Here is a 17,328-nt window from a genome sequence, read left to right as displayed (position 1 = left end):
ATTTTAAAGCATAATTCCTGAGCAAAACGGTGATCTCGTGACAAAATAAGGTAAGTGGCAAAATATGTTTATATTTATTTAATCAATATCTGCCCAAAGGTTTACATCAGTGCATATCTACTGTACACATAATGTAAGCAAATTTGACTTGTACAAACAAGCAAAAATCATGTTTACATAATGCACTTGAAATGGAAGTCTATGGGGCAATGCATTGCACCACAATAAATGTTAATAGCGCCTTTTTAACCTTAACATTATTCAAAGCGCTTTACACTGCATCTCATTCACCCATTCACACACACACTCACACACCAATGATGGCAGAGCTGCTATGCAAGGCGCTAGCCTGCCATTGGGAGAAACTTGGGCTTCAGTGTCTTGCCCAAGGACACTTCGGCATGTGGAGTCATGTGGACCGACAATCGAACCGCCAACCCTGCGATTAGTGGCCGACCTGCTCTACCGACTGAGCCACAGCCGCCCAAAAAATACAGTTCCTAGTCTTGTCTTTGCAAAGTTTTATCCAATATTTCAATTATAATCTAGTAAATTGTCTTTACATCTCAAAAAACAATATAATATGTTATAATAGCGTTTTAACGAAAATATAAGCTGCACATTTTTGCTTTAAAACACTCAGGTATACAGTACATGCCCCATTATGGAAGCCCCAAACCGCATTGTGATTTTTTTTTATTTTAGGTGTCTTAGTGCCTGAGCCTGTCCAAAAAAAAATAAAAATCTGTCAAAAAAAAAAAAAAAGGATTTTTTTTCTCTCAAATATTTATTTTGCGAAATGTTTTTCTTTTCTTCTGAACACACGATAATTTTTTTACAATTATAATTTAATTGTATTATAACATTTTATTTATTATTAGACTCAAACATTGTTTATTTCCTTGATTAAGATTCAAAAAACATTCTTGTTATTGAGTATTATACAACTATAAATCATCAGATCAGCTGTCATCTGTCACCTTGTAAGCATAAGATTTCATGCTTACTGATAGTGGCACCTGGTGGCCGAGGTTGGTACCACATGCTAATTGTTAGCTAGCATTTTTTGGTGAGGAATAAAAAAAATTAAGATAGAGTGGAAAACGATAGAGTGAACAAAATTTAGGGAGAATAATAATAAAATACAAGTTATACCTTTTTGTTGTTGTTGTTGTTGTTGTTTTTGTTGGACATCTCTTTGTAGGCTCAGGAAGGCACTAAGATGCAATTTGTTTTTCATCAGTGCGGTTCAGGGCTTCCGTACCCCATAGACCTCTATTGTAAGTGCATTACGGTCAACATGTTTTTTTGGAAGTCAAAAAGAGAATTTGTTAACAATGACATGAATGCCTGATTTTCAATTTGTCTAAACTATCAGCTCTTATAAGGGGATGTTTGACCGTTTTATCACATAAATGTGAGGAGACTGCAGATAATGCCTTTGTTTCCTGCACATGTGTAATAATTATCTCCAAACGATCTGATGGACCAGACTGGCTGTTGTCATAGTAACCAGCCAGAGGCTTGCACAAGCCACAATTTATTTTTTGCATTAAATGACAGACAGACTGTCCTATTTAGCTTAATCAAACACAATTATGCTCTAATTGCACTGCATGTGATTTGATCAACCTAGCTGTTAGATATTCATAATATCATTTAAATCAATTCTACATTTTTGGTTCAATCCGTTACTCAACATTTGCAATTCTACACTATAGATATCATAAGAGTATGTAGTTGCAATACACTACGTATTTGGTAGCTTATATCCTGTTTTTACACAGCACAATATCATAACATGGCCATCAACAATATTGTAGCTCTTTCTTTTGCTCACTCTCATACTGCATAGCCCTACTTCCTGGTTGCTAGGAGATGGCAGAGTGCGCCAACTGGCATGAAATTTCCCATTGCGACGGTCAATTTTATTTGATGTCTTTTGCTTGTCCTGCTTTTGTCCTCCATGTGAAGTAACATGTGTTCTACTGTTGTTAAAATAATTAGCTTCAAGTAAAATGTGTAGCTAGCATGTGTTTACAGTACATTATCATTTGTTTGTCATCTATTTTTTCTGTTTTCAAGCACAGTCCCTCTTTAACGGCAAGTGGTGTATATTTTTTAATAAGGGAAGACATGTAAAAAAATGTGTCCATTTAATATTAGTATTTGTATTGACTTATTCAGAACATATAATAGTGCTCGGTGATGACGTGAACACAAATTCTGTACAAAATTGTTTAAGTCAACATGCAATCAAATTGACTTTCTTAATTCATGTTCCTGGTCTTACTGTGAACGATTCACCCGTGCACGTTATTCCAAATCTATGTTTTGTCTTCGTGTTCTTTTATCGAAACATAATGACTTGCTCCGCCTCTGAAACAACTTTCCTTTTCGGATGATGTCATCAAGCACTCATTTTTAACCCCTCCCCTTCAACCACTTGGCTCCATTCTAGTAAATGACGCCCACTTTTTCGCAATACAATCACTGACGACGAATAAAATCAATCAAGCCCCGACCTAATTTTTTCCCAGAATATCTTATTTCACTTGAAATTACATCAAATTATGGAAGTAAAACGGGTTACGAATGTTTTTTCATATTGACTTTATACACTCTCTCGACTTGGATCAATTGCTGTCTTATCTCGTAAGTCAGTCCCTTCTAGACTCCAGCACTTTTGAACACTAGGTTACATCCTCTGAACGGACGGACATCCAGTCCTTTTGTTTTGAAAGCACAAGAAGGAAAGATATTGTCCAAAGGTAGCAGAGAGATACAAAGGCATAACGATAATCATAAACCACCATTATTGGTTTAAAATCAGCTGCTTTCTCCACTCCGCTAGTTCTCTTAGAGAGATTCTCAACACTTGAAACGTTCTCGCCCTCTTACGTGACACACGTTCAGGCCTTCTGGCCAAGGTGACAATGCTTTCACCATTTGCAGCACCAGCCATTAACAGCCTTCTGATTGGTTTACCCCAAACACGTCAATCGTAGGTTACTTGTTGAGGGGCTTGTTGACCTTGGGTGTCCCTGTGCTTCTGCCATTGGCGACACAGAGTGTCAGGACAGGCGCGGTGTTGTCGGTTGTCATCTGGTCGGCTGTTACTTTGGAAATCGTGTCCTTTTTGGAAGTGTCAGGTTCCCAGAGGAAAAACTCGTGCAGGAGTGTGTTGACGGTCTCGGGGCATTCCATCATGACCATGTGACTGCCTTCCTCGATCACTTTCAGGAATGCAAACAAGAGGATCTGGAAACAAAGACATTGAACAATAAATCAGTCATAAACAGGCCTGTGCCAATGCAATCATGTATCAATATGTATTGTATCAATACTTTTATATTCCTTGTATTGATATTTCTATTTATTTATATGTGTATTCTTAGATCCAACAATTACTATAACTAGGGCTGGGTATCGAGTTCGATACATTTTAGGCACCGACCGAATTGCCTCTATACAATCGAGTATCGAAAAATGTCTTGTCATTCGTAACAAATTTCAATACCTAAGGGGTTAATCTTGTCATCGACAGTGATAAGCATGAAGCATGCTAGATGTGGCCAAATCTAAAAGTGCCGGTGATTGGCTGTGTTTAGGCATCAAGGAAAAACATTAGTGTGTATGCGTTTCAAACCCCATACATGTGAAAGATGTGGAAAAGGTCAAAAGTGTGGCTACATTTCACCAGGCTTGATGCCAACAGCACACGTTACAATATTTGTGACAAGAGAATTGTTGCCAAGACCGGCAACATGACAAATCTGATGAAGCACTTGACAGTGCACAGAATAAACTTAAGAGCAGAAAGTTGCTCCATCTTCGACTGCAAGAAGACCGAGCCGGTGCAGTCATCCTCTCAGCGCCCTCTGGCCACAGAGCTTCCTTCAACATGCCCACTTTTGAGGGGGTGGGTGTCCCTTTATGTTCTGAACAATCAGAAATATGACACTGATCAGAAATGTATCTCTGTGTCCCGTAAACATTTAAAGTCTAACAGCAGGAAGTCTTCACTGACTGAGTTAAATCAGTATGCTGTTCAGTACAATGAGACACCAGGCTTTCATTCAGAGAACATCTGTGGACATGCGTAACTCTCTTTAACTCATCAACAGCACAGAGACATGCTTGTGTGCAGGAGGAGAGCCGTAATAACACTGATAATTACTGAAGCGTTATAATGCCATCATATGACACAATAGTGACCCCTATTTAAGACCATAACAATTTTGTTGCATTGTGACATTAATGACAATTAAGAACATTTTCCTCCCAAATTATCATTACTGTTATGCATCCAGACATAGTCTTTGTCATACTAACAATCCTTAATGGTGATTGTCATTACTGTAATACAAAATTTGTTTTTCAAAATTAGATTTGTTTTACAAAATAGTAAATCATTTCTGCAATAAAATGTTTTCCCTATTGACTTTTACTTCAGCTCAGGGCTGGACTGGTAATCTGGCATACCAGACATTTTCCCGGTGGGCTGACGCAATTTTGGGCCAATCAGGGGCAGAATGTCAATCGGGAGAACCGTGAAACGTGCAGAATTGGCCGCGGTAAGCATGATGCAGAACGGACCACAAAATGGCTCCGCAATATGCAGAAAAGGACAGCGAACACCCCAACCCCCCAAAAGTTGGGCCAGTTGCCTTGTAAAATAATGACCACAGTGCGTGAAAGTTTATTCGATGTGTGCTAACCTCTGCCATTCGCTGATCTTCATCGATGGGCACAAACTTGTCGTACATGCCGTGCACTAGAAGTATGGGTACAGTGAGCTCTGCATGATAAACTTCATCGCCCTCCGGCCAATATTGCCCGCTCATCATCGCTCGCAACACGAACGGAGACACGTTAAACGCGTTTCCTTCCTTCAGGAGCTGCTTCTCTTTAGCACCCTGTCGCGCGAAACCAGCACTGTGAAGAAGATAGAGGAGAGGTGAGGAAAAAGACAGAAAATTAAGATTAGGAAATGGAACGTGAGAAGGAGACGGCGAGAGAGATAGAGTAGAGGAAAACAAAGATACAAACATTAAATCTCAATATCAATTTCAGATTAAAATGCACACAAATGGTTTTGATTATGGTAATGTTTTTGCATTGCTATGCTAGGGCATTACTAGTTATAATAATACATTTTATTTATATAGTGCCTAAAACCCAAGACAAAAAGGTGGCTGTTAGTGGGTTTTTGCTTAATTGCCTACATCAAAAGAGCCCACCCTGAAGTCTTTATAATGCCGTCCTTGTTTTGGAAGTTTTTCTTCCAGTGGGATTCGAACCGGCGTCAGCCGGCATGGGAGGCGGGTGTGCTAACGAGGACCGGCTACAGCTTATAGCATCAGTCGTTAGTGCGCCAGTCGTCTTGAGGCCAGGCGAGTGAGGTTTACACAGATTTACACAGACTCCAGTTACATACACAAACTCATCCCCAAGAATCCCCTTGCCAACCCACGGTCCGGTTGAACATGCTTAACGTGTGTTTCTTCGTTAATGTAGTGGTAACAAACCTCAGTACTCAAGGGGGGTGATAGAGTTACCATCAAACCTTTGTGCCATAAAACTGGATGTGTAATTATTCAGCTAAGTTGCTAAAAATATAATGCTCAGCAGTATTCTCTTTAAACCGTTGCTCCGCCATGACAGTAGTTGACTTAAAAGAGAAAACTCACCGTAGACGCGGACCAATGTCCACTATAGTGCCCCTTGTGGCAACATTAAAAATCCATTGTACTGTGAATTGCAGTCTGAACCATTTAGCACTATGTAACAAATATGAAGTGTCTTACTTGAGGAAGCTCCAGGCCAGGCACGGAGTCAGACAGTGTAGGACGCAGGAGGGTAGCTGGAAGATGGAGCACAAACTGGGTTCCAGCGCCGTGGGGCCTCCTCCATTTATCATCACCACCTTATGCACCTGTTCCGGATACTCGTGAGCCAGGAACGTACAGAACGACACCCTATACATTAACAATAACCAAAAACAGTGACTTATGCATAAGCAATCAAAAGCTTGACAGTTTCTTGTGGTCCAAAAGACCTTTTGATTTAAAACAGGGCTGGACTGGTAATCTGGCATACCTGCATTTTCCTGGTGTGCCGACGCTCTTTGGGGCCGATCAGGGGTGGACTGGCCATTGGGAGAACCGAGGATGCCAATGGGTCAGCCGCAAAATATGCCGAATGGGCCGTGATAAGCTAAAGTGTGCCACTGCATTATGCATAATGGACAACAAAATGGAAAGGACAGCGACCATATGTAAAATGCCATGTTAAATCCTTGGCCGATTTATCTTCCCAGTCCAGCCCTGATTTACAGGCTTATGCACAAATATCTGAAATAGGTTTTCTAAACAAATATAATATTGTGCCTATGTTTAAATGTCTTTAATTAAAACAATTGAGCTGATAGTCAAGGAAAAAGCAGTGTCCATTTGTTATGCATTCTAGGTAGAGGTCAACCGATAGTGGATTTAGGGTTGGGCGACGTGGCTTTAAAAACACTTTTTTGGCCTATTGATGATATTTGATATGCATATAATTACATATTTGCTCAGAAATGGGTTCAAAGTTATGTTTTTTAAATCAGAGGAACGATTATTTCAACCAAAAAAGTGGATTCAAAGGCCACATCCACACTGAAACTGACATTTTCCTCCACCAGAAATGGACGCTTTTGAAAACAGTAATGTTAGGAAACTGAAAATGTAGGTTTCTAAATTAAAACGGACTAATATTGATGTGACCAATGCATGAGGTAAATACTTGTTAAAAAATAATACATGTAGATTTCCCACAATTTTTTCACTAAATGAAAAAAAGGTAGAATATATTGTAGTTTCCAATTACATGTACTAATATACAACAACACATAAAAAAACATTATTTACTTACATGTTATTACTTTTAATGTTTGTGTGCGCGCATTTTTTGTGTGTGCATGTGTATGTGCGAGCGTGCGCGCGTGTGTGTGTGTGCGCATGTGTGTGTGCGCGCGTGTGTGTGTATGCGCATGTGTATGTGCGAGCGCGTGTGTGCGCATGTGTGTGTGTGCGTGTGTGGGCACGTGTGTGTGCGTGCATGTGTATGTGCGAGCGTGCGTGCGTGTGTGTGTGTGTGTGTGTTTGAAAGAACAGGGTTTACGAAAACGTTTTGGAACCACATTGAACGTTATTATATTGACTTATTATTGTGTGACCCAGTCAAGTTTATTATAATAATATAACACTGAATTATTATTTTGAGTATTAGATTTGTTTTATACAATAGTATTATATTTCTATGATATTTACTTACATTTTACCTGGAGCTATTTCTATAATATATTACTATTACTATATACTAAATGTGCAGCGATTACAATTAACAAAACAGTTTACAATGTTCCTCAATACAAGTCCAGTGAAACGCTTTAATCTCTTTCTTTTCTGTAACACTGTGTCACGTTTTTATATTTGTTTAATAACTTGTAGTTGTTAAAAATCTTTGGAATTACAGCATTAGGCTGATGATGCACTCTTTAGGAAACTTGCATTACAAAAATGCATTACAATTATCATTATTTTCACAATTTTGCTTAATTTTATATCGCCAGAAGAAATATTGCAATTATTTAATTCATATTCAATACATCACCCAGCCCTTCTGGTAGTGTATAGTGCAAAAATGTGCTACAAATTCATTGAGATATTCTTACCCATAGGAGTGACCAATAAGGATGTTCCTTTTTCTTGCATATCTCTTAAATATGGCACGCAGATCCTCTGCTAGGGCATAGAAAGTATAAGCCGCCGCTATCTGAGGGGCGATACTAGCTCCATGCCCTGCCAAATCAGGGGCGATGACTTCGTAACCCAACCGTGAGAAGAAATCAAGCTGACTGCCCCAGATATCGAGCGAACCGCCAACACCGTGGATGAAAAACAGTGCCACATCTGAGTGCGTCCCCTTACAGCTGCTGATGCAGCGCTCCGTATCGATTACTACAGTGCGCTTCGGTTTCCGTCGCCGACGCCTGGGTGGAGGAGCAGGTTTCTGCTGATCCGAGGTGGGAAGAGGTGGAGCAGGTCTGGGATCAGGTGATGACGGTGCAGTGGTGTAGTCGGACAGCTCCACCTCTACCATGCTGCACGGTTCCACGTCGCCGTTCTGGCACTGCAAGATCTCGGAGTGGAGAACGTCGCCCAGGTTCTCGATTACGAGTTGCCCGTTGCGGTACACTGTGATCTTGCGTTTGCAGTGGACTGTGTTGCCCGGTTCTGGTTGCGATTCGGTAGTCGCGGGGCGTTCTGGGAGGATGTGGCGCACGCGTAGCACCCGACCTGGCTTTACCTCCACAAACTCGAATCCGTTAGCCGGTTTCCCATCAGATGACTCAACCGGCAGAACGACGCCATTGGTCTTTCCCATCAGACAGCAGAAGATGCTCTCGGTGATGCTGGTCAACATGGTGCTTGTTTACCTGAGGACACACAACTAAACACAGTCAGGATGTACTTCACATTATTAAAATGAATGGTCAATGCCTTTGCAACAGTATAGCATAATATTCTGAACCTTCTGTCCAATAGAGACAACTTTCACAATCCTATCAATTCAAAATAAATAAAATCATGCCTACATTTATTTTTCGATGATTATGTCATCCTGTTTCTTTGGAAGTACTTCACATTACAGAGGTTGCTAACACCAGTATTTCTCATGTTCCAGGGTTATGAGGAGAAAACCAGTCCATGTAAGCGCAGCGTAGTTCTAGCGGGAAGACTAGCAGCTGTACATTATCGCACCGTTAGCTGGGTAACTCCTAGCCAATCACATGTAAGCCATTGCTTTATAAGTCTGCTCACAATCTATCACATTGCTGTTTCAGTGTGCTAACACGGCAACCTCCACCACCCCACCACCACCTGTTGAGTCCGTCCTGCACGGGGGTAGGCTCCTCGCCCCTGCCTCCTATCTCTGGCAGGATATGACGGTTCTGAGTACAATGTCTTCGGACCAATAAACGTCTTTGTCTACGCCAAAGAGAGACATTACATTTCTGTTTCATATTCATCAAATAAATGACATCTTAAATTTCACTCAAGTCTCCGAGACTTCCTGATAGAAATGATGTTCTACTAAGTGAATTTCACCCAGTTAGGTAAGTCTCCCTTGCAACATTTTATCTCCTGTTACACTAATGCAGTGTTGTTTTATTATGGTTGATATTGCAGAACCCCCTCCAGTCTTTCTGTGATGTTCAAAACTTGCTGTGCTACACATTAGAAGTGCTGCATTGCTGTTACTGCGAGCGACAGTGTGACAGCTGCGTTCAGCACTCAAGCGGTCAGCGCTTTAACAAAGACACCATGGAAAACACAAACACACACAGTAGAGAGAGAACTAGAGAGCCTGTACTGTTTACATGAACAAAGACACTTTCTATCTTCATTTTTGAGTCCGTAGGAACTTGACTAATTTGTGTAGAGTTATATTTCTCTTAAAGAAAGAGCAAGCTCGAAGCACAAAGATTCCCTTTCGGAAAAATACTAACATGCACGCACACTCACCCATGCAAAACATTGCAGGCAAAAGCAAGTGGAAAAAATGGCATAAGAATATGCTGCATAATGCATCGGTCTCCGCAGTGGAACCCTGAAGAAGATGTGAGGATTCACATAGTGACCTAGACACATTTCTAAAAATACCCCAGGCTCTTCCAGCGTGTTTCCCTTGGACACTAATGGAGAAAGCCGCCCATATCAGATGACCCCCTCTGATACCTGCATACAAATCAATGTAGCTGGGATTGTCTCTTAGTCATAAATGGTCTTCTGCAGAGCATCCTTTCTTTAAGACGGTTTATTCTGTGTCTGCGACTTTAAATATAGCCAGGCCAAGGGCTATGGGACGTTCAAAACAGCTCAGTATGTGTTGGATGTGTTTTGGATAAATCTTCTGGCTAGCATTGTTATTATGAGTGCAAGATGGAAATCGTGTATTTTAGTGTATTTTGTATATTGAGTGTTAAGGTATAAATTAATCTATGGTGTAGAGTTCAACCAAAATATACGCAATAAATGTATGCTAGAACTCTCATATTGCAGTGTAATAAAATGGGCAAATTTTTTTTATAAATCACTCAGACTAACGTTGAAGGAGAGGCAGGAGTTATATCATATTAAAGAGACTTGAATCTGAAATCTTTTGACTGGGGCCTGTAAACAACGACATAGAATGTCCTTAGCAACCGCATATCAATGAGCTAAAACACTCAGAACACCTTAGCAACCCGTTTGTTCTTTCTCTCTATCTGTCTGTCTGTCTGTATGTTCATTTGGTCTGTCTGTCTGTCTGACTATTTTTTAACTGTCTGTCTGTCTCTGTTTGTTCCTTCTATCTGTCTGTATATCTTTCTATATGTATGTCGGTCTGTTCGCTCTGTCAGTTTGTCTGTATGCTTTTTTTATTTGTCTGTCTTTGTATTTTTTCGTTCGTTCTATCTGTCTGTGTGAATGTTTATATGTCTGTCTGTCTATCTATCTATCTGTCTGTCTATTAATTCAGTCTGTGGTTTGATCTATCTGTCTGTATTTCTATCTAGGTGTCCGTTCGTTCTGTTTGTCTGTATGTTTTTATCTGTCTGTCTTTCTCTTCATTCTGTCTCTCTGTCTTTGTTTTTATCTATCTGTCTATCTGTCATTCAATCTGTATATCTGTCTGTCTCTTGTTTCTGTCCAACTGTCTGTATGTTTTATATCTACGTATGTATCTGTCTGTCTGTCTGTTTGTTTGATCTATCTGTCTGTATAGTCTGTCTGTCTGTTCGATCTGTCTATCTGTCTGTATGTCTGTCGTTCGTTCGGTCTATTGTCAGTTATCTATCTGTTTATCTGTCTTTATGTTTTTATATGTCTGTTGTTCAGTCTGTCTGTTTTTTATCTGTTTGTTATCTGTTTGTCTCTCTGTGTGACTGTCTGTATGCCTTTAGTTTGTTCGGTCTGTGAATGTTTATATGTCTATCTGTCTGCCTGTCTGTCTGTCATCCGTCTATCTGTCTGTATATCTATCTGTCTGTTCGTTCTGTCTATCTGTCAGTATGTTTTATTTATCTGTCTGTCTGCCATTCAGTCTACCTGTCTATATCTGTCTGTCTGTCTGTTTGGTCGGTCTATCTGTCAGTGTGTTTTATTTATCTGTCTGTCTGCCATTCAGTCTACCTGTCTATATCTGTCTGTCTGTCTGTTTGGTCGGTCTATCTGTCAGTGTGTTTTATTTATCTGTCTGTCTGCCATTCAGTCTACCTGTCTATATCTGTCTGTTTGTCTGTCTGTTTGGTCTGTCTATCTGTCAGTATGTTTTATTTATCTTTCTGTCTGCTATTCAGTCTACCTGTCTATATCTGTCTGTCTGTCTGTTGTTCGTTCGGTCTATCTGCCTGTCTGTTTTTTATCTGTCTGCCTGTCTGTCTGTTCAATCTATCCGTCTGTCTGTTCATTCTGTCTATCTGCCAGTCTGTCTATCTATCTATCTGTCTGTCCGTCCGTCCGTCCGTCTGTCTATCCTTCTGTCTGTCTGTCTATCTGTCTGTATGTTTTTATCTATCTATCTGTCAGTCTGTTCAGTCTCTCTGTCTGTCTCTCTAAATATCTATTAAGTGTCTTATACATTTGTACTTGTCACAAAGTGTCAAACACCTCTGAAATGTTTTGACTTTAGATGACACCACGCACGAGTCGGCAGACAGCCTCTGTCTCTCACCGCGAGATGAAGTGACACGTAGAACACAGACGCTGCAGCTCTGAGCTTCCTGTACTGCAGCCAGAGAGACCAGCAAACAACAGCAACAACATCATTCATCATTAAGACAATCTCTCTCTCTCTCTCTCTCTCTCTCTCTCTCATTTTCATCTGTTCTATTTTCCCCATATTCATCTTGTTTCAGCATACATTATTCAGACTAAATGAGAGTAGGTTTTTAGAGGTGATATATTATTAATAATCAGATGAAGGGATGGTGGCGACCACATTGCTCTTGTCTCACTACCTTGTTCTTGTAGACATCAGACACTTTATAATATATAATGTGTTTTTTTCTTTTAAATTGTGCGATGCTAAGAGATGCTTATACTATAGACAACCTTCATCATTAACATCAGACAAACTGTTACCTGCAGCCACCGTGGCAATATTCAGACTTATAAGAGGTAATCTAGAACCCGATCAACACAAATTTAAGGGCAAAGTGTGTCATTTCTACACCCCAAATTCATACCATTGGTTGAGCCAATGTTGCTGTGTCGGGGTGGTCGAGAAGCTCAAACAAACAGAAATGTTTGAAAAGAGCCACAATGCCACATTGTTTACACTTTAAGGGAAAATTAACCTACGAATGGTTTGCTTGTAATTCTCTTCATATTAAGCTGAGATAGAAGAAAGTATTTTAACATAACAATTACAGATTTCAGCTTTGAGGACCTTTCCGGGACCTTCCGGGATACTCTAGGAATTGGTGTTTTTGCTAGAAGCAACTCTTGCACCGCTGGCAGATTCTGCAACTGTTAAAGTGTCCAGCTCAGCATCTCCATAAAAATCAATGCCGCAGGGCTGATTCTGCTCAGTTAAATCTCTGGCAGTTATGCAATGGAGTTAGAAGTCTATATTTTAAGAGAAACTTCTGTCAGTCAAACCCAGAGACTAACGTTTAGTGGTTGACCGCTATGGATTTGTAGAAACATTTTTGCAAAATGTCATTACTTGGTTCATTACACATATCACAGACTTAGTGAAATACAGAGTAGTACTGAAGTACCGAGGTGAAATGTCTACGGTGTAGCGATAAAAGCAAGTTCACTTTTTTCCCAAACAGATGAAGTTTTTATGTTAATGTTTGTTTACATCAACACTACCAACCTCCCTACCCTAATCCTTAAACCTAAACCTAACTAATAGTGTCATAAAAAGCAAATGTGAGGTGAAAAACACAATTGCTGAAGCAACCACGTTGTTTTATGGTGCGTTTATGACACTTTCATTCACGTGTCGACTCACGAGAACTTCAGGACTCTTACCCAAGCGTGCCGCACAAGCCCTCAAAAGTGAAGCCAAAGCGTCTTGATCGCCCCCCGGTGACTGGTCCTAGTATAGGTCATAAACCCGCCTCCCCATGTTATTCAACTGGACGTGAGACCAACTAAACAATTAAATTACACTTCACATATCTTTTTTCCAAAGATAGTTTCTGTCATTTACTGTCGTTTCTATCACGTTGATGTAATTTCAAGTGTTTGTTTTCAAAATAAGTTTGTTTTTAGTTCGTTATTTGATGCTATAAAAACGCTGCTGTGACATCATGATTGACAGGTTCTCTGAGAGAAGTAGTCACTGAAGCACCAACAGAGTTTTTTTTCGGGATCTTCGGAGGACTGAGGAGATTGGAGCTTTAAATTGAATATCTAAATTTCTATAATTAATTATTTAAATTATTTTTTGCGATTGATTCAGCGAGAGTGAGGGCGGGGCCTTGATTTCGCGGCTTTACTTCCTGCTCACTACTGCGCAGGTCTGGTCCTGAAATCGCAACTGCGCAGACTCAAGTCCCAAGATGTCAGCGCCATATCGGGACACTGGCGGCTTCAGTTCTCACCAATGGAAAAGAGCGAAGGGGCGTCGTCCATCTTTTTTTACAGTCTATGCTCTTACCCTGGTCCTTTGCATCGCAAAAGTGTTTATTAAAATTGTGGCGAGCCACGTAACAAAAATTATTTTGTAAAAATGTAAGTATAGTAGCTTGATTGAGACCAGGATGCCGATACAGGAGTGCAGAATACTTGTTTTACAAAATTTTTGTAAATTTTTTATTTCGGTAGATTTTTTACTGACACAAGGGGGCGCAGACACTTTGGTTAATGTGCATAGCAAACACAGTTTTCAATCAGTGCCATTAAAATGTCAAAATATTGGTGGATTAATGCAAAACCTCTCCTCAATACTATTTCAGACGTTAAAACGAAATGAATGTAAATGAATAAAATCCAATGTCCAGACCACTTATTTATGGTTAGCTGTCAAGCTTCAAAAAGGACAAAAAAGCACAATAAAAAGCTTCTTTGACTTGTGTGTAATATTTAAAGTCTTCTCAAACACCAGAGCTGCCATGCAAGGTGCTATTTACCATTGGGAGCAACTTGGGGTTCAGTGTCTTGCCCAAGGACACTTCGGCATGTGGAGTCATGTGGGCCGGGAATCAAACCGCCAACCCTGCGATTAGTGGCCGACCCGCTCTACCACCTGAGCCACGGGCGCCCATTGTATAAGGAACTGTATACAGCCAAAAGAGAATCACACGCAATACTATAGACAGACGGTTAATAGGAGCCCAAGGATCTACTGAAGATAAATGAGTGTTAAACATGAGGGTTAGTAGATAATGACAGTGTTTTCATTTTAGGGTAGACTATTTCTTTAAGGTTGCTAGAAAATGACTGATGACAAGATCAGTTTCAGTAGGACTTTTAAAATGCAACAGTGATTAGTTTGCAGGTGGGGGAACATCAAACAAGCAAAGCTAAATGATTTTCCAGCATCAGGTCCTGTTTACTGCTGACCCACAGGAAACAAATGAACAGTGAAGTTGTGCTGAAATCCACACTGGAAAGATGCACAGAATGAAAGAGGGATATAAGTAGAGATGCAAAGGCCCAGAGATCATGACAACAATCTATTAACCTCTGGGTTGTTGACAATTTTTCAATCATAACTCAACTGGGTTTTTATTGGAATACCGATAATAATTTAATATGTCTATCTATCTATCTATCTGTCTGTCTGTCCAACCAACCAACCATCCATCCATCCATCCATCCATCCATCCATCCATCCAACCATCCATCCATCCAACCAACCAACCATCCATCCATCCATCCATCCATCCAACCAACCATCCATCCATCCATCCATCCAACCAACCATCCATCCATCCAACCAAACATCCATCCATCCGTCCAACCATCCATCCAACCGTCCGTCCATCCATCCAACCAACCAACCAACCATCCATCCATCCATCCATCCATCCATCCATCCATCCATCCAACCATCCATCCATCCATCCATCCATCCATCCATCCATCCAACCAAACATCCATCCATCCATCCATCCAACCATCCGTCCATCCATCCAACCAACCAACCAACCATCCATCCATCCATCCATCCATCCATCCATCCATCCAACCATCCATCCATCCATCCATCCATCCATCCAACCAAACATCCATCCATCCATCCATCCATCCAACCAACCAACCATCCAACCATCCATCCAACCAACCAACCATCCATCCATCCATCCATCCATCCAACCATCCATCCATCCATCCAACCAACCAACCAACCATCCATCCATCCATCCATCCATCCATCCATCCAACCATCCATCCATCCATCCATCCATCCATCCAACCAAACATCCATCCATCCATCCATCCATCCATCCATCCATCCAACCATCCATCCATCCATCCATCCATCCAACCAACCAACCATCCATCCAAAGAAATCAGTATGGGGGCAAATACTTTTTCACAACACTGTAGTTGTCTTTGCATAATAAGCTGGGACAGAAGAAAGTATTTTAATACTAAAACACAATGTCTCATTCCCTCCATCAGGGAATGGAGGTCACGGAAGTAACCAGGACATTTTTCTTTAAAAAAGAAAGAAAACAGAATGTAAAGGACGACAATTTTGCAGTAACAACGTGGACAAGTTTTTAACTCAGGATTTCACCCATAAAATTGTTGTTGTTCATGCTCAAAAGGGTTTTCAAGTGGGGGATTACCAAACTAGATCACGCAGCCTTAAAGCCCAGGGCACCCCCGGGCAATCAAGGGCCCCCTAGTAGTCAAGGGCTCCTGGGGACTGGCCCCATTGGCCTGGTCGGTAATCCGTCCCTGGCAGTGTGCCATAATTTGTAACAAATATTAACAAAGGTTTTACAAATTCACTGAACCAAACCAGAAGTGCCAAAAGTACCAGATTTGGCCCACATCTTGTTGCTATCTGGGTCTGTTTTCTTTTGCTATTCCTTTAGAAGGTGTATGAATACGTCAAATATTGCCCTTGATGTTGCCCTGGTCTTGCAATTGCATGCTGACACAGTTGAGGTCAGATGGGGAAAAAATGTAATCCACTAGAAATCCAAAGCAAACAAACCAGTTCATGCACTGCCCCACATCCGCCAGGGTGGGAGTGTGTTTTGACGAGTCATCACTTGGGCTGCAATGCAGAATTGGAGTATGTATGCAGACACTGCTGCACAGTAGTGCTATAGTAACCTACAACCAGAACACTACGTACAGTCCCTATGCAACAAGCCAGGTTATCCACCTGGGTGCCATTAAAGCATACTTACAATGTAAATGTTTTCATTTGTGAGAGCTATCAAATGTATTAAGATGCACTCCAATGCACCTGTGAAAACAACCTTTTAAATATGTATAATAATAAAAAATCATGAATGTGATGCTTTGGAATCATAATTAAAACAGTATTATTATTCGCCCCATTGCATTCCATTGAGCAGGTTTCATTATGTAACACATTTGCATTGATTGATTGCTTGATGCGCAACAACCGTAGCATAGATACGAGTCTGCAAAACATGTCGCAGTAGCATGCATACTTGCATTATAAAAAGCGAAAATGTATATGACTTTGCAATGTAATTCTTACCTGGATCAATGCCTAGTAGACGAATCGGTTTCGTAACCGCGCTAGATTTTAGGATGCACCAATATTTGAAGGACGGGTTATGATGTCGCAAATCAAAAACAAAGCAATTATAATATCTCTAATCTGTTGCATTAAGACATATAATAATATTAAATAGCAGAATACATGTTTGGTATCAGCTCTGCATTCTAGTCTTGCTTTATGCTATTAAAATCGAATTAGTCCGAGCGCGCGCGGATGAAGGTAAATAAAAGTGTGCATCGTAATTTAAGCGTCTCCGAACATGGTGCATCCGCGCGCAGCATCCTCATGGTTGGGCAATTATCCACCCTAGTGCCCTTGTTTTCTCCTGTAGTCGGGAAGCATGCCTTGCTTCGTTTTCTGCTCGACTGACAGGAGTTGTAACGAACTGCAGGGCTTTCATCACTGGATAGTGACCAATACAGAGTCTACTCATGCTGTTGCTAAGCACGGATGAGATAGAGAGCAGCAGTTTTTACCTCTTACATGATGACACATTAACATATATGTCATGCATGAAGCCATTATTCTTTAATAATGCTGCCTTATAGTGTTGAAAATGCACTATTT

General features: G+C 40.6%; 1 protein-coding gene across 1 annotated transcript in view; it reads right to left on the bottom strand.

The window, feature by feature from the left end:
• LOC127648711 (protein ABHD8-like) overlaps window positions 1–17,267 on the bottom strand; it is an 18,375-nt gene extending 1,108 nt beyond the window's left edge. The window contains exons 1-5 of the mRNA XM_052133434.1: window positions 16,738–17,267; window positions 7,718–8,482; window positions 5,811–5,981; window positions 4,722–4,938; window positions 1–3,261 (exon numbers count right to left, since the gene is read on the bottom strand). The exon at window positions 1–3,261 is cut by the window's left edge and continues 1,108 nt beyond it. Coding sequence (XP_051989394.1) covers window positions 3,010–3,261; window positions 4,722–4,938; window positions 5,811–5,981; window positions 7,718–8,469 — 1,392 coding nt within the window. The 5' untranslated portion in view covers window positions 8,470–8,482; window positions 16,738–17,267 and the 3' untranslated portion in view covers window positions 1–3,009. The remainder of the gene's footprint in view (window positions 3,262–4,721; window positions 4,939–5,810; window positions 5,982–7,717; window positions 8,483–16,737) is intronic.
• Window positions 17,268–17,328: the final 61 nt, after the last annotated feature.

This window comes from Xyrauchen texanus, chromosome 9, assembly GCF_025860055.1.
Source record: "Xyrauchen texanus isolate HMW12.3.18 chromosome 9, RBS_HiC_50CHRs, whole genome shotgun sequence".
NCBI classification, from domain to species: Eukaryota; Metazoa; Chordata; class Actinopteri; order Cypriniformes; family Catostomidae; genus Xyrauchen; species Xyrauchen texanus.
Note: the sequence above shows the minus strand (reverse complement) of the source record. Positions and strands in the feature narration are given on the sequence as shown.